At 37.8% G+C, this 20,942-nt stretch overlaps 1 protein-coding gene across 1 annotated transcript in view; it reads left to right on the top strand.

Annotated features, from left to right (window-relative positions):
• Positions 1 to 9,609, top strand: part of LOC103517287 (GATA zinc finger domain-containing protein 14-like) — a 19,560-nt gene extending 9,951 nt beyond the window's left edge. The window contains exon 3 of the mRNA XM_026829435.1: positions 9,239 to 9,609. Coding sequence (XP_026685236.1) covers positions 9,239 to 9,609 — 371 coding nt within the window. The remainder of the gene's footprint in view (positions 1 to 9,238) is intronic.
• The last annotated feature ends 11,333 nt before the right edge of the window (positions 9,610 to 20,942 follow it).

Genomic DNA, 20,942 nt, shown 5'->3' on the forward strand with positions numbered 1-20,942 from the left:
TATGAAGGCATATTCAGATGGCTTTCAAAGCAGGGTTAGTCCGATTTTAAACAAAGTTGAAAGTCTTTTGCTCTATTTTATCATCCCCTACATCCTTTTTGCGTGTATCCATGTCCATCCTTCTCATGTACACCCATATATGCATATATGATGCAATCTAAACTGTATGGATCGACACAATTCTTCCATCATCAATAAAAAAATTGGCGAAGAAACCACCCCTTTATAAAGTTTCCTGCCTGTCCCTATCGTCAAGGCCCGGGTTAAGAAGATTATTTTTTTTGGGCGAATAAACCATTTCGTACAAATATAAAATCTCTCGTGCCGCGCCACATGGATACTGCAAGCGCGCACCCACGCCGTCGAAGTTGCTCTTCTACGAAAGACATCCGCCCGCTTAAAGACACCTCAAAAGTCGTATTTTTTTTTCATCTGCTCCTTCATTTTTTTTTCTACAGTCGGTAATCGCGTCGCCGTTTCTTTGATCACGTTTCGGGCGTCAAGTTTCTTCTCGCATTAGCTAAAATACATTCAAAATCTGGTCTCACAAGGCGCTGTAATTAAACGAACCGCTTTTGTTAAAAACAATAAAGACCGTCTCCTCGGGTCCTTGCTCGTCTCTTCCTTCCTTCTCCTCCTCCTTCTCTTATTCTTCCTTCGTTCTTTCCTTTTTCTTCCTTCTCTCTCCTTTTTCTTCTTTTCTTTTCTTTCTTAATTTAAAAAAAAAAAAAAAAAAAAAAAAAAAAAAAAACTTCAGCTGATAGCATTAGCCAGAACGATGTCACATTGAATGCAACAGTTTTGACAGCTCTCAATATCTCAATGGATCACCGAAGTTAAGCTACGTTGCGCGAGGTTGGTAAGTTGTACACACCAGGGCCGTGTCCAGGATTTTGTCAAGGGGGGTCCGAGAGTCCAAACAATGAGGTACCGAGGGGCGTCCCCCCCTAAATAGGTCGTGGTACACACTGTATAACGCTTGAACAAAACCTCTTATTAAGCACTGACGATATTGTAATCAATTTACTCAAGACTAATCTCCAGTCTGAGCTTTGCCAATTGTGACGATGGCTTCAACAGGTGTTTTGTACTCTTTATTGTTTTTGTTACAGAAATAGCTTAAGACTAGGTCTTAGCCAGTTGGATTATCTTTATTGTTTTTGTTCAAAACAAAGCTATAAGGCAGGGGCTTCGTAGATAAGTCATAAGTATAAGCTTAACGCAAATCTTTAGGGCTGTTTGCCCTTCACCTAAGCCTCAGAGTGGGCTTTTTGTGACACGGACTTAAGTACTTAAGGCAGTCTCTCTACTCGAGTCTCGATATTGAGCTTGTTCCAAATTCGGATCTTGATCTCTTTCTTCTCTCTTTGTGCTCTTTTCTAGCGCGAAATCCATGCCATATTCTTATCTTTTTCGTTCTCTTTTTCTCTAAATCTTTCTCAACATATGCCTATCCGTAAGATAGGATTAGATTCTAATATTACTTAGAAGATGTTTTTTTTTACTTTCCTTTTTTATTATTATTATTATTATTATTATTATTTCTTTTTTACTTTCCTTATCCTATAAGTACGTAAGAAAGTACCTAATGTAATCGGGTCAAATTTTCGATGGTCAGTTTTTCGTGCCAAAACACGTTTTGAGGTCCATAGAGCCTAAATCCAAAGTTTCAGCCATTGGTCCGTGTGTGTGTCTGTCTGTCTGTCTGTCTGTCTGTAAACAAAATATCTCGAGAAGGGTAAGAACTAGCGACTTGAAATTTGGTATGTAGCTGTGAAATGTTACAAGGATGTGACACGAAACTTTTGGTTAAGACCGGTGCAACGCTTGGCGGTATTTTGCCGCTTTTTGGCGGTTTTCGGTGTAATTTAACAATATTTCGGGAACGGTATGAGCTAGAGACTTGAAATTTCGTGTGTGGCACAAAAATGAAAAGGATATAACACAAATACGTTTGGTTAAGATAGGTGCTGCGGTTAGCGGTATTTTGACCGATTTCGACATTTTTTTTGGCGGTTTTTAGCTATACCGACAAAACCGTTAGAGATATTGTAAAAGTTAGGGTAGAAGAACACCCAAATAAACATCATTCAATAGGATAAGGAAAGTCGTGTGATGTTCACACCAATAAATCTTCTCAATACTCAATACCTAACCATGAGTTTTGAGTTAGTCACGTTATTGTAATGAACTATGGTAATCGGCAACTCCTAATGCATTTCTAGCTTGAACAAGTTCTGAGCTCATCTTCTGGAAGATTGGAATGGAATAGAAGAAGAACCGGATTAGGAGAAAGGAGGAGAAGAAAAAAGAAAGAAAGAGGCAAGGACGAAGGAGAAGAAGAAGAGGGAGGAGGAAGAGGAAGAAGAAGGAGGAGGAGAAGAAGAAGAAATTCTGAACGTAGATATAGGAAAGCCTTTTTCTGGAAAGAACCCGAGCGACGGAAACGGCAAAGCAGAGACCAGAATATTGAATATTCATCCCAAATATGTATTGAAAACAAAACCCTTGTAAGCAAAAAAAAAGTGAACATACCTACCTACAAGATAATAACTTTATTATTTATTCAAGAATTAATGGCACAAATCAGTGAAGAAGTCTAAGAAATCTTCAAAGTAGTATAGGTACCTAGTTAAAGTATTTACCAATAGGTAATATGTATAGGTGTGGTAGAAAGGCTAGTTCTATCCTAGAAACAGACACATAAATAACTATTATCTTGGTGAAGATCGGTTTGAAGGTCAAGATTCTGGAGCGAGTAACCTCCATCTCGGGTTCAGGGAGATGCAGAACTTGATATTTTCTAGTTTCTTTTGTTCGAGAATTATCTAAAATAGCTCTAGAATTTGCATAATGCTAAGTTGAAACTTAGTAGATAACTGCAGGCAAATAAGATACTGTCTAATTAAAATGGTTTTAATGAACTAGGTATAGGTAGAGGTACGTACAAAACATTAATAATTTAAAGAATTAAATGAGTTTTAATTTGCTAGCTAGGTATCTTCTAGTACGGTTTTTTTCTTTTTTTTTTTTTTTTTTTTTTTTTTTAAGTTTTGATAGGTTACAGAAATAGCTTAAGGCTAGGTCTTAACCAGTTGGATTATCTTTATTGTTTCTGTTAAGAACAGAGCTAGTGTAAGGCCAGGGCTTAACCAGTCGAATTATCTCGGTATTAAGTTTAATCCTGGCTGAATAAGTCAGGCGATTCCAGAGATTTTCCCTCAGGCGAAAGGCACGCTAATTTTTCTTCAGGCAAAAGGCACGTTTGACCATAAAAATCGGAAGAATTGTCTGTGAGTTAGGTAGGTATTGCGAAACAGACAATCAAATCTGCATCTCTCCTCATATTAACCTCACCCAGCCTGAACGGGACCCTGAAAAGTCAACAGAACATGATTTCCCAGAGTGTCATCCATTCGGTTATCAACCATGCAAAACGTTTCTGAACTACAGCGATCTATCGATCGGGTGTTCAAGCATCCAACGTGGTAGCGCCGCTTTTGAGGGGTGAGGTAATGAGAAGCAATATCTTTAATGTGTTGCACATTGCATATACAATATAGTTGTCAGGCGGTCATACAAATTGAAGGTATTTTTAGCCCTAGCTCTCTTCTTGCGCAATACAAAGTGGAGGCACTTTTAGCCCTCACTTCTTGCCAAAAGCATGATCAAGTATTGCCAGCTTAGCTTGGTGGGTAGCATGGTTGCCTCTAAGCGTTAAATCGCGTGTTCGATTCCTGTCCAGGGTGGATTTTATCCGAAACACATAAGGTTCGTTCTCGGAACGGCTGGCTTTCTCTTATCTTTCGGGGAGATTAGACCTTAGCAGTAACAGTTCCATCTATCAAAACTTTAAAAGAAAAAAAAAAAAAAAAAAAAAAAAAAAAACCGTATTAAAAAAAACCTACTGCCGTAAGTCTACGGAAAGTTTCGTCCCAATCAGGCTAAAATTGTTTCAACTTGAGAAAACGAGATAATAGGTAGGGATGTAGGAAAACGACATAGGTACAGGTAGGAAGGTACATTAGGTACATACCTACGTAGGTTTGACATAGCTTGTTACGAAGGTAGATTTTTTTACGCTTCTTTTGTTGCGAATAATTTTAAAGGAACTGACAGGGAGTAGCAGTCGGCCCAATTCTTTAATAAAAAAACCCCTTATTTGTAAACCATGTTTTATTGAAACACCCTGTATACGTTCTTCTTACGCTGTACCTATACGTTCTTCGCTGTAGCGCATCAGCTTCAACAAAGATCTTTCTGTAGCGCGGCCAATTTCTGTGGATTTCAGCATAAAAAAAAAAAGGTAGACTTATTCGTTAAAAATTTGTACTTAAAAGCACCAAAGATCTAATTAAAAAATCTCTAAGTAATGTCACCCATCAAAAAAAAAAAAAAAATCATTTTTGATCAGTTTCCAAGAATAGGTACTGACAGCCAACAGTGACTCTGAAATCAAGCCTCATCTCCATTCTTTGAAATAGAAGAACCAAGTGCACCTATTGTGTGTTAATGTCAATAGAAAAAACCTATTGATAAGTGTGTACGCTGATTGAATAATTGCTCACCATGTTTCAACTCGAAGGATAAGGTTAATAGCCCTGTGTATCATGTAGGTTGTGACTAACAAAGACTTCACCAAACTAGAATAGTTTCACAATGTTAGCAAATGCTGTAAGTGGAGTGTCTGTGAACCCACTCAATTGGATATTATTAGAAATGAACTAGTCAATCAATAAATAACACTCTATGAACTTTTGTTGCAATATGAATAATTAATTGAATGTAAGATAAGGACTATTTTGTAAAGCTTCTTTACAATTTTAACATTAAATTCTCAGGTCAAAGGTTGTGAGCTAAAAAAGCTATACATAGGTAGGTACCTACATACCTAAAATACAATAGCCCGTCCCTTATACCTTTTTTTATTACTATCGTAAGTAATAATAAAGGAAGGACGGGCTAAAAAGCGTGGTAAACTGGTGAAATAACATTGGCATTTTTTTTTTTTTTTTTTTTTTTCAAGTAGTTGTAGTTCCGAATGTACATAGCGTAGTTCAAATTCAAACCTAGGATTTTTTAGATTCCCCTTCTGTCTTTCCTCTGAAGAAGTAAATATAACAATGGCTGTGTTCACTAAATACTCGAAATCTAGGTTTAAATTGACTCATTTGAGTTTGATTTGCATCGCGGTCGTTTTGTGTTCTCAAAGTGTTCTGGGCCAATGGCCTGGTAGCTACAGTCGAAAGCAAGTGAGAATTTTTGAAGGGACAGTGTCCGAGTCCCTTCATAACATAATGCCCTATGAGCCTTTTGATTACACGGAGCCCAACATCTCACGGGCCTATGCTAGCTCTACCCGATTCTACTCCAAGGGAATGGGGCACCTGTATTACTTCACGAATCTGTTCATCAACACAATCCTGAAGGATCAGGCTTATCCGGAAGGTAAGACACATACGGTGGACAGAATACCCTTCAGGGCCCTGTTCCTCAGAGCTACTCTGTGGAACTTCTTTCCCTGTACATTATCAATTTCTGTCTTGTTTCTGAAACATGTCCTATGAATTAGTACCTACCTACTTACTGCCTTATTTCACAATGTCACTCACAACTTAAAAAAAAAAAAAAAAAAAAAAAGCCAAAAAACATTATCTAAGTAATGTTCATCTAACAATAAAACGTTTGTGCATTACACACACCGCGATATGTCTCCCAACTTAGTGTTCCAGCCTGGTCTTTCGACAGATCGTTGTGTGTACGCGGTATTTGCACAAATTTCAGGACTAAGCGAGTGACTTTGGGCAAATATCGTGTATGCATAATGCATATGCATGCGACGATCTGTCGAAAGACCAGGTTGGAAGATCTTAGCAGGTAAAATTACACGAATCATGTGCTACCCTGGAAGACAAGCGAGTGAATTTTGGGCAAATATCGTGTATGCATATGCATGCGGCGATCTGTCGAAAGACCAGGTTGGAAGATCTTAGCAGGTAAAATTACACGAATCATGTGCTACCCTGGAAGATCTAGTTGGGAGACATGTATAGCTATCTAGATAGGGTAAGTGTACCATTTATTCGCCCACCTAAAAAACGTACCATTTATTGGCCCACCTGCCCACATTTATTTTTCTAATTTTTTTATGTATAGTATATTGTAGTATACATGTACATGTAGTCTTATTCCAATGTCGTTCTTTGCATATAGGATCTGTCTATGTTTATGGACGCTTATGGTAAAATTTCATGTCTGTGCACTGGTTCGATAGCAGTCTTTAAGCCCTTTCTTTTGATGAAATTGGATCTTGAAAAAGTTCGTCCAGTTCAGACTTATGTGGCGTAGTATGTATAGTATATTGTAGTATGCATGTACAATGTACATGTAGTCTTATTCCAATGTCGTTCTTTGCATATAGGATCTGTCTATGTTTATGGACGCTTATGGTAAAATTTCATGTCTGCATTTAACAGTCGAAAACAATGTTTCATATTTTTATTTTAAGAGGTGTTTTATGGCCTGTTTAAAAGAGAGACAAAGAAGAGGAACAAGAAGAAGGAGGCGAAGGGAGGAGGAGAAGAAGAAGAAGAACGAGAGAAGAAACTCCATGCACGTAAAAATACCACATGATTCATGATGTATCCCAGCATATATTACAATACTAAACATACGATGAGGTTAATACCCAAGAATTACTAGAAAACTGAAATGAGTCATTGAGACCTGTTGACTTGGGAGAGGCGAAGAAGAAGAAGGAGGAGGAGAAGAAGAACGAGAGAAGAAACTCCATGCACGTAAAAATACCACATGATTCATGATGTATCCCAGCATACATAACATACATTACAATACTAAACATACGGTGAGGTTAATACCCAAGAATTACTAGAAAACTGAAATGAGTCATTGAGACCTGTTGACTTGGGGACTTCCATTCCATGGACTAAATGTCTAGAGATAGGTAGGTAGATACATTTTACTATGTCAAAATCGGACAAACGTTAAATGCTCCGAAATTATATTGAAATTTATGATCGAACAAACAAATATGTAGGTACCAGACTGACAGTTAAACTTAACTTACTTCTCTGGGAGAGCCAATCTGTCAAGTAGTAACATATAATAATATAGGAAAAAGAACAACGTCGGTATTCCCTTAAGTTAAACTTAAGTTAAATTAGGTAGGTATTTCCTTAAGTTTAACTTAAGGAAATACCTACCTACCTAATTTCGAATTTAAATTTAGAATTCACTCCGTTCGTTCAATATTTTATTTATTTTCTAATCATTATTCCGCAGACCCGCCCCAAGAACCGAGGTCCACCATTGCATATGTACATAGTATCTATGAAATGTTTTATGGGGTTTAATTTAAGAAGGAGAACGAAGACGACAAAGGAAGAAGAAGAAGAAGAAGAAGAAGAAGACGACGAAGAGAGATGAAGAAATCTTCTCTTCTGTGTATTCTTCTTCTTCTTCTTCTTCTCCTCCTTCTTGGGTCTTAAATAACAATAAATTGTTTTCGCCAAGCAAAAGTTATGTCGGAACGCTATTGTTAAAATTACATAAAATCATTACGTTTCTCCTTGAACTTGCGGGTTTGAACCCTAGTTTTTTGCCCGCATGGAAATAATGGGCTGAATTTTTTTTTTTTTATGCTGAAATCCACAGAAATTGGCCGCGCTACAGAAAGATCTTTGTTGAAGCTGATGCGCTACAGCGAAGAACGTATACAGGGTGTTTCAATAAAACATGGTTTACAAATAAGGGGGTTTTTATTAAAGAATTGGGCCGACTGCTACTCCCTGTCAGTTCCTTTAAAATTATTCACAACAAAAGAAGCGAAAAAAAATCTACCTTCGTAACAAGCTGTCAAACCTACGTAGGTATGTACCATATTATGTACCTTCCCACCTGTACCTATGTCGTTTTCCTACAAATCCTGAAAGTGAACCTACCTATTATCTCGTTTTCTGAAGTTGAAACAATTTTAGCCTGATTGGGACGAAACTTTCCGTAGACTTACGGAGGTATATTCCGAAAAAAAAAAAAAAAAAAAAAAAAAAAAATTAAACAAAAAAAATTTTTTTGATGGGTGACATTACTTAGAGATTTTTTAATTAGATCTTTGGTGCTTTTAAGTACAAATTTTTAACGAATAAGTCTACCTGACATGTGTGCTCATCAGGGAGCAGGTTGATAGTGAGTGGCTGACCTTACTTTCAGTAAAAAAAAAAAAAAAAAAACAACGGACATTTTCTTTTTCTTTTTTTAACTTGGGCAAATAAGTAGTTAGATTTAAGTAAATATTTTTTCTGTTTAAATTGTGGCTGATAATCATAAATATTAGTGTATTAAGTAGTGTACATTTACTGGAAAAAATCGTACACCTAGACATTATTTTCCACTCTAAACCAAACCTTGTTATCAATAGTTTCCTGTACATAGCATTCATAGATTAACATGTCTGTGCTATGTCTAAGTATGGTTATAATGTAAACATGGTGCATATCCTGTGACTTGAGATTATAATACTCATGATACCAGGATGTTATTAAATTACAGAGCTAGCTTAAGGCTAGGGCTTAGCAGGTTGGATTATCTTTATTGTTTTTGTTCAAAACAAAGCTATAAGGCAGGGGCTTCGTAGATGAGTCATAAGTGTAAGCTTAACGCAAATCTTTAGGGCTGTTTGCCCCTACACCTAAGCCTCAGAGTGGGCTTTTTGTGACACGGGTTTAACCAGTCGGATTATCTCGGGATTGAGTTTAATCCTGGCTGGATGTGTCGGGCGATTCCAGAAATATTTTCCTTCGGGCAAAAAGCACTCTTGACCATAAAATTGCGAAACAGACAATCAAATCTGCATCTCTCATATTAACCTCACCCAGCCTGAACCCATTCGGTTATCAGCCATGGAAAACGTTTCTGAACTACAGCGATCTATCGATCGGGTGTTCAAGCATCCGACGTGGTAGCGCCGCTTTTGAGGGGTGAGGTAATAAGAAGCAATATCTTTAATGTGTTGCACATTGCATATACAATATAGTTGTCAGGCGGTCATACAAATTGAAGGTATTTTTAGCCCTAGCCCTGAGCACAAATCCAAGTAGCTATTACGAGACCAATAACTATAACAAAGCAAGCCCAAGCCTGAACGGATTATCAAATATGCAACTATTACACACTCTGGGAATGAGAAAAGTCCGACAACCAAATCATCACAACAAAAGACATCAACAAGACTCGAAATCCAAATCCAGAAGTCAATACAACATGAACAGTGATTCCCAAATGTACATTGTCAAGCTACCACCTCAGCCTTACTATTATCACAATGAGAAACCCATGTATAATATCAAACCGAAAAACAATATACCAATCACGATGGTAAATAATGGTAAAATAGATAAAATATATCACTACAATTTACCTTTAGTTGAAAAATTAATGACCGGTAGAAAAACGTACAGTAACAAAGCCCATAAAATACACGATCCAGTTCAGCCATACTTTGGACACTACCACCTCAGCCTTACTATTATCACAATGAGAAACCTATGTATAATATCAAACCGAAAAACAATGTACCAATCACGATGGTAAATAATGGTAAAATAGATAAAATATATCACTACAATTTGCCTTTAGTTGAAAAATTAATGACCGGTAGAAAAACGTACAGTAACAAAGCTCATAAAATACACGATCCAGTTCAGCCATACTTTGGACTAGCCCTAGCTCTCTTCTTGCGCAATACAAAGTGGAGGCACTTTTAGCCCTCACTTCTTGCCAAAAGCATGATCAAGTATTGCCAGCTTAGCTTGGTGGGTAGCATGGTTGCCTCTAAGCGTTAAATCGCGTGTTCGATTCCTGTCCAGGGTGGATTTTATCCGAAACACATAAGGTTCGTTCTCGGAACGGCTGGCTTTCTCTTATCTTTCGGGAAGATAGACCTTAGCAGTAACAGTTCCATCTATCAAAACTTTAAAAGAAATAAAAAAAAAGAAACCGTACTAGAAGATAGCTAGCAAATTAAAACTCATTTAATTCTTTAAATTAATGTTTTGTACGTACCTATACCTAGTTCATTAAAACCATTTTAATTAGACATTATCTTATTTGCCTGCAGAGTTATCTACAAAGTCTTACTAGCATTATGCAAATTCTAGAGCTATTTTAGATAATTCTCGAACAAAAGAAACTATAGAAAATCAAGTTCTACATCTCCCTGAACCCGAGATGGAGGTTACTCGCTCCAGAATCTTGACCTTCAAATCCATCTTCACCAAGATAATAGTTATTTATGTGTCTGTTTCTACGATAGAACTAGCCTTTCTACCACGCCTATACATATTACCTATTGGTAAATACTTTAACTAGGTACCTATACTACTTTGAAGATTTCTTAGATTATCAATAGTTTCCTGTACATAGCATTCGTAGATTAACATGTCTGTGTTATGTCTCTGTATGGCTATAATGTAAACATGGTGCATATCCTGTGACTTGAGATTATAATTCTGATGATGCTTGGATGTTATTAATAAACATTTAAACTTGTTGATGACTCAGTGGTCCCAGGTCCCAGTCATGTCTTTTGCTATCTGAGGTCTCTCTGTTTTGACTCATGTTGTTTTTGTTGCAAGGAAATTTCTGATAAACAATACTTACTTAAGGTAGCTTGGGTCTGCCTTGTGAGTGCTAGGTCATTGATTTTCATCCTAAACAGATAAGGTTTCTCAGAATTGGAAGGGCTGGCTTTTCCCTATCCTGTCTTCCTTCTCATTTCAATTTTGGGGTGATGCGACTTTGGCAGTTACCTAAGTACTTACTTAATCATGTTATTTTTGCTACATGTAAATTTCTGATGAACAATAAGGTGCTTGCCAGCCTAGTTAGCTTGGATCTGCCTTACCTGTCTTCCTTCTCATTTCAATTTTGGGGTGATGAGACTTTGGCAGTTACCTACTTACTTAATCATGTTATTTTTGCTACATGTAAATTTCTGATGAACAATAAGGTGCTTGCCAGCCTAGTTAGCTTGGATCTGCCTTGTTAGCACTACTTACTTAAGTTGTGGATTTTATCCTAAACAAATGAGGTTTGTTCTGTCTGCCTTCTCCTATCCTGTTTTCCTTCTCATTTTGCTTTTGGGGTGATAAGACTGGTTGTGGATTTTATCCTAAACAAATGAGGTTTGTTCTGTCTGCCTTCTCCTATCCTGTTTTCCTTCTCATTTTGCTTTTGGGGTGATAAGACTTTGGCAGTTAGGTACTCAAGTACAGTTCTCTTATGAAACCTCTTTAAAAAAATCTGCTTTCCATCAGCAGCTTTTTTTCTCTTTCTCAAAGAGAACTCTGTCAAGTCCTGGTGGTTCACATTCAATTTAATCTCCTATCTTAAGTATAGTTCTCTTATGAAACTTCTTATAAAAATCTGCTTTCCATCAGCAGCTTTTTTTCTCTTTCTCAAAGAGAACTCTGTCAAGTCCTGGTGGTTCACATTCAATTTAATCTCCAATCCAGTGTAGTGGTCAAAAATAGCAACTCTGGCCTTGGATGCAACTGACAGAGATAAATGAATTAGAATTGGAAACAAATTATCATTCCAATGCCTAGCCTAGGTAACATTTTCATGCTGAATATTTCAACACTTAACTTCATAAATTAGTTGTGGTCATGTCACATACAGGTTTGATGTTCTTTGGAATCTGGTAAATACTCAAGTACCTACATCTCAAGTTGATATTGATGTATACCTACCTACTTAATTAACATCTTAGTAAGTGAGTAAGTATGTAGGTACCTATTCTACTCACATGAAACGGAGATAATAAGAAAGAGTTGTGGTCATGTCACATACAGATTTGATGTTCTTTGGAATCTGGTAAATACTCAAATACCTACATCTCAAGTTGATATTGATGTATAGGTACCTACCTACTTAATTAACATCTTAGTAAGTGAGTAAGTATGTAGGTACCTATTCTACTCACATGAAACGGAGATAATAAGAAAGAGCTCTACGAGGAAAGATGGAAAGAGAAGAATGCGAGAAAGAAGAGGTGGAAACAGATCAAAGGGGAGAAAAGAACTTAAAAATAGGGATGAGAGGGAAGGAAAGTACGCACTTATACCTACTTAATGTATAAAAAAAATCTGGTGTGAACATCACACGACTTTCCTTATCCTATTGAATGACGCTTATTTGGGTGTTCTTCTACCCTAACTTTTACAATATCTCTAACCGTTTAGTCGCTATAGCTGAAAACCGCCAAAAAACGATAGAAACCGCCAAACAGCACCTATCTCAACCAAGTTTCATGTCGCATCCTTGTCACATTTGTGAACTATATACCAAATTTCAAGTCTCTAGCTCATATCGTTAGAGGAAAGATGGAAAGAGAAAAATGCAAGAAAGAAGAGGTGGAAATAGATCAAAGGGGAGAAAAGAACTTAAAAATAGGGATGAGAGGGAAGGAAAGTACGCGCTTACCTACTTAATATTTTCATTTACTCAGTAATCGAATACGCACCCAACCTAACTTACGCACTTACCTACTTAATGTATATACATATAAAAAAAAATCTGGTGTGAACATCACACGACTTTCCTTATCCTATTGAATGATGTTTATTTGGGTGTTCTTCTACCCTAACTTTTACAATATCTCTAACGGTTTAGTCGCTATAGCTGAAAACCGCCAAAAAACGATAGAAACCGCCAAACAGCACCTATCTCAACCAAGTTTCATGTCGCATCCTTGTCACATTTGTGAACTATATACCAAATTTCAAGTCTCTAGCTCATATCGTTCCCCAGATATTGTTAAATTACAGCGAAAACCGCCAAAAAGCGGTAAAATGCCGCCAAGCGTTGCACCGGTCTTAACCAAAAGTTTCGTTTCGCATCCGTCACATTTCACAGCTACATACCAAATTTCAATTCGCCAGCTCTTACCCTTCTCAAGATATTTTGTTTACAGACAGACACACACACGGACTAATGGCTGAAACTTTGGATTTAGGCCCTAGGGACCTCAAAACGTGTTTTGGCACTAAAAACTGACCATCGAAAATTTGACCCGATTACATTACTTTCCTTCCTATAGGATAAGGAAAGTAAAAAAGGGCATTTCTTGTTTACGATTTTAATAATATCTCTCACATTTCTGAGATTGTCTGAGTCATGTACGAGAAACCTTAGAAGTTGAATCTCATCTGGTACTTAGGTACCTTTTATCTCCTATCTTTCCTTCTCTCCCTCCTTTCCTCTCTCTTCCTCCTCTGTGTGTCTATTTCTCTCCCTCTCCCTCCCTCTATGGGGCTTATCTCCTATCTTTCCTTCTCTTCTTCCTTTCCTCTCTCTTCCTCCTCTGTGTGTCTATTTCTCTCCCTCCCTCTATTGGGCTTATCTCCTATCTTTCCTTCTCTCCTTCCTTTCCTCTCCTCCTCCTCTCTTTGTCCCTATTTCTCTCCCTCCACTTTCCTGCTCTCACACTCCCTCAATCTTATATTTCCATTGGAAAACCGTATATTTCAAAGTTTTGTATCCCTATTGACTAGAGTTCATTGCACAGCACTGTTGGCCCGTGTTTGGCAGAAAAGAAGAAGGAGGAAGAAGAAGAAGAAGGAGGGGGAAAAACAAACAAACTGGTCCTTTGTTGATAAGTTTCTCAAGTTACCTTCCTACTAGATTTAATTTTATGATTATGAGAACATGAGCTCTTCTTTTTTATTTTTGTTGTATTTTAGGACTGCTTGACAGCTTTCAAAAGTCTCAAGCCCTATAGGTTATAGGTACTCTTGTACCACTATCGCCTACATTTATACTGCTGTCACATAATACGTACATAAGTAAATTAGTCCCAAATTTTTCGTTTTTCGCCTCAAGATTGTACTTATGTTATCTGAGGATTCTGATTACTTACATATATTTTCATCTGCGTACTGTCTACAGTGCACTTTACAGCTGAACTTTTCAGGAAATATGGAACAACAAAACTCATATAACTCTCGGTCGTTCTCATTTTAAAGGTTTCCGAGTTGATAGGCTGAGTAGTGGCACGTTTTGAACTATTGACATTTCAAGCCCCCTTTGGGATGAATATTCAATATTGTGGTCTCTGCTTTGCCGTTTCCCTCGCTCGGGTTCTTTCCAGAAAAAGGCTTTTCCTATCCTATTTACATTCAGAACTTCTTCTTCTCCTCCTTCTTCTTCCTCTTCCTCCTCCCTCTTCTTCTTCTCCTTCGTCCTTGCCTCTTTCTTTCTTTTTTTTTCTTCTCCTCCTTTCTCCTAATCCTGTTCTTCTTCTATTCCAATCTTCCAGAAGATGAGCTCAAAAATCTCGTTCAAGCTAGAAATGCATTAGGAGTTGCCGATTACCACAGCATAGTTCATTGCAATAACGTGACTATTGACTAACTCATAGTTAGGTATCGAGAAGATTTGCTGAAGATAAAATCTGCATGGAATACTGATTATCTTGGAGAATCGGAGATGAGTAAGCTCCCATTACGATCCGGGGTAAATGTACTTGTCAGGATTAAGGTAAAGTAGGGTTGGGACATCGACATCGATGTTTTGAAAACATCGATACATCGGAACAAAAACATCGATGTCAACATCGATGTTTTTGAGCTTGTCAGGATTAAGGTAAAGAACCCAGACACCTATCTACTCGTAGTTGCAGAAATAGAAAAAATGTAATTCAGAAAGTTAGACGTGCAATGTGCATGTTGTACCTATCTAGTTTGCAGCTTAAGAAGAAATAGAAGAAGAAGAAGAAGAAGAAGGAGGAGGAGGAGGAGGAGGAGGAGGAGAAGAAGGAGGAGGAAGAAGAAGAAGAAGAAGAAGAAGAAGAAGAAGCAGAAGAAGAGGAGGAAGAAGGGAAGGAGAAGAAGAAGAAGAAGAAGAAGAAGAAGAAGAAGAAGAAGAAGAAGAAGAAGAAGAAGAAGAAGAAGAAGATTAAGAAGAAGGAGAAGAAGAGGAAGGAGGGAGAGAAGAAGAAGAAGAAGGAGGAGGAGGAGGAAGAAGAAGGAGGAGGAGGAAAAGAAGAGGAAGAAGAGGAGGAGGGGAAGGAAGAAGAAGAAGAAGAAGAAGAAGAAGAAAGAGACGAAGAAATATTAGGTAGGTACTAGGTAGACACTGAGAACAAGGAGTTTTAGGACCGAAAAGTTCTAGATTCTAGATGTATTTGTAAAAAACGCCTACAAAAACAATTTCATAGTCATGTAGACAATGTGCAATGTTTTATGGATCATGAGTAATGTATGGCACAATGCGTGATTGATTTCAAGGCGCAAGATACGTATTAGATTTTGAAATCAGCTGATCGTCTCCCATTTTGTTTCCTTCTTTGGTTCTTTGTTTACTTCTGAGATTTTTTTTTTTTTTTTTTTTTTTTTTTTTTTCGGAACGAAGAAGATAAGAATATGGTATGGATTTCGCGCTAGAAAAGAATAAAGAGAAGAAAGAGATCAAGATCCGAATTTGAACAAGCTCAATATCGAGACTCGAGTAGAGAGACTGCCTTAAGTACTTAAGCAGAGAGACTGCCTTAAGTAAGTTACTTACTTAAGTACCACACTTGAAACTTGAAGTAGGACTATGTCAGTCCACCAGTAGAGTCCAAGGCTACGAGCGGTTCTGCAGAATTGCACCGCTAGTATTTAAACCTCTGTACAACTTTTACCAATAATAATATCTCTCACATTTCTGAGATTGTCTGAGTCATGTACGAGAAACCTTAGAAGTTGAATCTCAACTGGTACTTAGGTACCTATTATCTCCTATCTATCCTTCTCTCCTTCCTTTCCTCTTTCTTCCTCCTCTGTGTGTCTATTTCTCTCCCTCTTCCTCCCTCTATTGGGCTTATCTCCTATCTTTCCTTCTCTCCTTCCTTTCCTCTTTACTTCTCCTCTCTGTCCCTATTTTCCTTCTCTCCTTCCTTTCCTCTCTCTTCCTCCTCTGTGTGTCTATTTCTCTCCCTCTCCCTCTTCCTCCCTCTATTGGGCTTATCTCCTATCTTTCCTTCTCTCCTTCCTTTCCTCTTTACTTCTCCTCTCTTTGTCCCTATTTCTCTCCCTCCACTTTCCTGCTCTCACACTCCCTCAATCTTATATTTCCATTGGAAAACCGTATATTTTTCTCTCCCCCTTGCTCCCCCTCTCTTGACACCTCTTCAATCTTATTCCTGTTAGAAAAACCCGTATTAAATTTGTCCTCATCAGAGAGAAACCAGGTCAATTTGAAGTAAATTGTAATACCTACCCAGGCAGTTCTGAGGTACAACCTTCTTCTTCTTCTAGTTTATAGTCTCTAGTCTCGTCTACTTACAACTACGTACGTGCCTTTTCTTTGCCATTGCCCCAGTGTTATTATTATTGTACATGTACACATGTAGGTACAAACCTGAGGTATTACCTACCTTCTTACTTATATATATATACTTACCCATGGTGTATAGTGAGTTTCTTAGTGAGTAATAAGACGATACTTGGTTGTTTTTTTTAATTTTTATCTTTTTTTAATTGTTATTTTATCTTCTACTTAAAATATGTATCTACTAAAAGAAAGAAAGAATAAAAAAAAAAAAAAAAAAAAAAAAAACCCCCCCTTATTTCAAGGGCCAAAAAGGGAAAAGGGGGTTTAAAAAAAAAAAAAAAAAAAAAAAAAAAAAAAAAAAAAAACTCGCATTACTTCAAGGTCCAAGAACGGAAAAGTGTGGTTAGAAAATTCCCCCCTTTCCCATTGGCTGGAAATTTAACTCTAGACAATGTGGTTAAATTTTTCGAAATCAACCCATTCAGATTGGTTAATCCGACTTTGAACTGGAATTGTGGCCGCCATGACAAAATCTAACTATGACAAATCCAACAAGATCCAATTTTACCAACTCCCAACAGCTCAGGGGTGATCGACATTGGCAGACCAGATCCAATTCCACTTCTGAGTATCTGAGTTATCTGAACGAAGAGTTGCAACACTTAACTTCTAGTGTATCTCTAACTCACTAGTGTACAGTGTAGCTATCTTGACCTTCAACTCTAATTAACCTCTATGCAACACAGACATAGACATTGACTGATGTATCATGAAGACTTGATAAGTAGAACTGTGTGTTAATAAATAGGTATTTACTTACGCTATTCTTGCTATCAGTTCTCACTACTGGGAATTGAGACCTGACTGAACTGCAACTGAGTACTTATACTTACCTACATACAAGTACCTACTTAAGTGCCAGCCTAGTTAGCTTGGTTGGTACCGCGTCTGCCTTGTAAACGCGGGTTTAATTCCCGCCCCCCGGGGCGGATTTTATCCTGATGGTATAATGTTCGTTCTCGGAACGGCTGAATTGGCAGATCAGATACAATTCCACTTCTGAGTATTTGAATTATCTGAACGAAGAGTTGCAACACATAACTTCTAGTGTATCTAACTCACTAGTGTGCAGTGTAGCTATCTTGACCTTCAACTCTAATTAACCTCTATGCAACACAGACATAGACATTGACTGATGTATCATGAAGACTTGATAAGTAGAACTGTGTGTTAATAAGTACTTAGGTATTAACACTATTCTCTTCTATGAGTTCTCACTACTGAGAATTCTGATCTAACTGAACTGCAACTGAGTACTTACCTACATACAAGTAGACAAGTACCTAAGTGCCAGCCTAGTTAGCTTAGTTGGTAGCGCGTCTGCCTTGTAAACGCGGGTTTAATTCCCGCCCCCCGGGGCGGATTTTATCCTGATGGTATAATGTTCGTTCTCGGAACGGCTGGCTTTCTCCTATCCTGTCTTCCTTCTCTCTTCGATTTCGGGACGGTAAGACCTTTGCAGTTACTTACAGTTCCCTTTGTCAAACTTCTTTAACAAGTACCTACTTGGAGGATTACAAATATCTATCAAGTGCTGTCAGTAGTCACGCCAAGTAATTCTAATTGTTTTTCGTCAAAATCTTTGATGGTCGGTTTTTTGTACCAAAACATTTTTTGAGGACCCTAGAGCCTACTTAAAGCCATTGCACATTGGTCCGTGTGTCTGTAAACAAAATATCTCAAGAACAGAGACTAGTTTTAAGTAAGGGCAGGGGTATTACTCTATTCTTCTTCGTTTATCTTGTTGGCTCTATTTTTTAATGGATAAATTTGTTGATGTTGAAAAAGTTTCAATGTCATTTTTTTTCTCGAATTTGGTTGCACGAGATTGTAAGTATAATTTGGACTGATTGCAGAGAGCATGATTAAGAAATGCTACTTATTAACTTAAGTACTTATTATTGTACAAAAATGTCTAATTGTCTCGAATTTTAGATTACCTTGGCGTTGATATTTAACACATCAATTGTGTGTCTGTTCGGGTAAAAAAACTTGAATCGCTTGGGAACTTTGCTCTCACAAACTTGAAGAAAAAATAACAATGAAAATAAGAACACTTTGTGTGTTTCTTTAACACCCATGCTATTCCATCCCAAAGTTTAGTTTGAATGTTTGCAAGAATGTAGAATGATTGAGGTGCTGCAATTGAGAAATGGAATAACGAAATGGTTTTGGGCAGGGGTTCTCAACATATTGATGGAATACCTTGTCTGAGGCCTGTGGGGTCTAAGGCCCTCTAACCCATCAAGAGTAGATCAAAGGATTTAGCATAGAAACACCATAAAACTTCAAGATTTTTATTATTATTATTTTTTTTTTTAATTAAACGGTCTCTCCTTCCTCTTGATCCACAATCTCTCTCACTCACTCTCTTTGTTCTTCCTCTTGATCCACAATCTCCCTTTCTCACTCTCTCTGTTGTTTCTATCTAGGCGTCTCGACAGAGACATAAGCCTTATCAGCTCATGGAGTGACAGAGACAGGAAACAATGAGTGACAGAGACAGGAAACAATGCGTGACAGAGACAGGAAATCAATCTCCCCTACCTGAACCTATGACAAGGCGTTCAGAGTGATAAAGATAGAAGATACTTAGATATGTTATTTTATTTTTTAGAACTTGGACATTATAAGTGAATAAGTGTTCCAACACTGAGCAGAAATCGAAATTTTGTTTGCTACTTCTGTGGGTCAAACTTCGTTTGTAATATGAATCTTCTGGTCAGAGTCCTTTGCCCATTATAATTGAAAAGTCCTCTGCCGATGCCTGTCACAAAAGATCTAACCAGGTCGCAGTGACCAAGGGCGTTTATTAAAGCCGATGGCCCTACCTTTACCAATACCAATCTGCCGAGTTTCTCATTGGTTCATTTTGTTTCACTCTAACTTATTCTTCTGATTTACAATACAAGATATTATTTTGCTCTGATGTGGGTCACCAAATCTCTCTCTCTCCTTCCTCTTGATCCACAATTTCCCTTTCTCACTCTCTCTGTTGTTTCTATCTAGGCGTCTTGACAGAGACATAAGCCTTATCAGCTCATGGAGTGACAGAGACAGGAAACAATGAGTGACAGAGACAGGAAATCAATCTCCCCTACCCGAACCTATGACAAGGCGTTCAGAGTGACAAAGATAGAAGATACTTAGATATGTTATTTTATTGTTTAGGACTTGGACATTATAAGTGAACAAGTGTTCCAACACTGAGCAGAAATCGAAATTTTGTTTGCTAATACTTCTGTGGGTCGAACCTCGTTTGTAATATGAATCTTCTGGTCACAGTCCTTTGCCCACATTATAATTGAAAAGTCCTCTGCCGACGCCGTTCGAAATATTGGGTAACCAAGTGCCTACCTATCATGCACCTACTAATTTGTACACTCTTTTGAAAACGGAGAAAAGTTCTTTAGGCTCCTTTGCACCTTTGACTAATTTAGTTTATTCTTTATACGAGCTCTTTTTGCTCAAATGCACCTTTGACTCTTATCCAAGGTGCATTTTTGCGAGTAGTTCTTTTTTATAACTCACTCACTCACTCACTATTTACTCTAATTGATAACCCAATGAATGAACTGGGCTAGGGAGGGTGAGGTAGAAAGGAATAAGGGAGAAAGCAGTGGAACAAGGGTTGATGACTGTAAACTAAAAGGACACGAAAGAGACATGCAACATGCAATGAACATTTCCACCCTACATGGGGGAAAAAGACTTAATATATCACAGACTAGTGAAACATTACTGGATGGTGCTGTTAGTAGTGAACGGTAAAACTTCCTCAGGAAAAGGGCCATTATCATTAAGTACAGGGCTCCTGAAAACCTAGTCGGGCCGAAAATCTAGTGAGCGAATGTCCTTAAGGCTTTCAATATGTTCTGCACAACTCAGGAAAAGGGCCGCTACGGAGCCCATAAGGGCCCAATCTGGGCCAAAACCTCATGACCAAGTTTATATTGATGACTTCCATCCTGTAGATATGATGTAGTAATATTGTGATTATGCTAGATTAAACTATCTTGTGGTTTGGGGGAACTTGAAGCGAATAGCTGCGGGTAAGGTCGATGAACGGTGGTGGTCGTGGTGGCTTTTCCTTTTGTGCTCGAAGAGTGACGTCATGAAACGAACGAAACGGGATGGGCATGTTACGACACAGACCACACGCGTCTAATGTAGCAATTGTTTCATTGCTACGGCGGGGGGACACTCGTCTTTTTTTTTTTTTTTTTTTACAAATCTGAGGTTTTTTTTTTTTTCACGCGTCTAATGTAGCAATTGTTTCATTGCTACGGCGGTGGAACACTCGTCTTTTTTTTATTTTTTTTTAACAAATCTGAGTTTCTTTTTCTGTCATACACGTCCCGATGGTACATACGTCATGACATAGGTATCCTTAAAAGTTAAAAGGTTCCTCAATTTTTTCCCCCAAGGGAGAGATATTGGACCTTATGAGACATTGACATTAGCAAAATTTCAAGGCTTTCTTTTAAAATTCTCAAGGCTTTTCTTGCGTAACACGTGCCTACCCTGCCTACACTGTCTACCTTTAATTA

This window comes from Diaphorina citri, unplaced genomic scaffold (assembly GCF_000475195.1).
Source record: "Diaphorina citri unplaced genomic scaffold, Diaci psyllid genome assembly version 1.1 scaffold1796, whole genome shotgun sequence".
Taxonomy (NCBI): Eukaryota; Metazoa; Arthropoda; class Insecta; order Hemiptera; family Psyllidae; genus Diaphorina; species Diaphorina citri.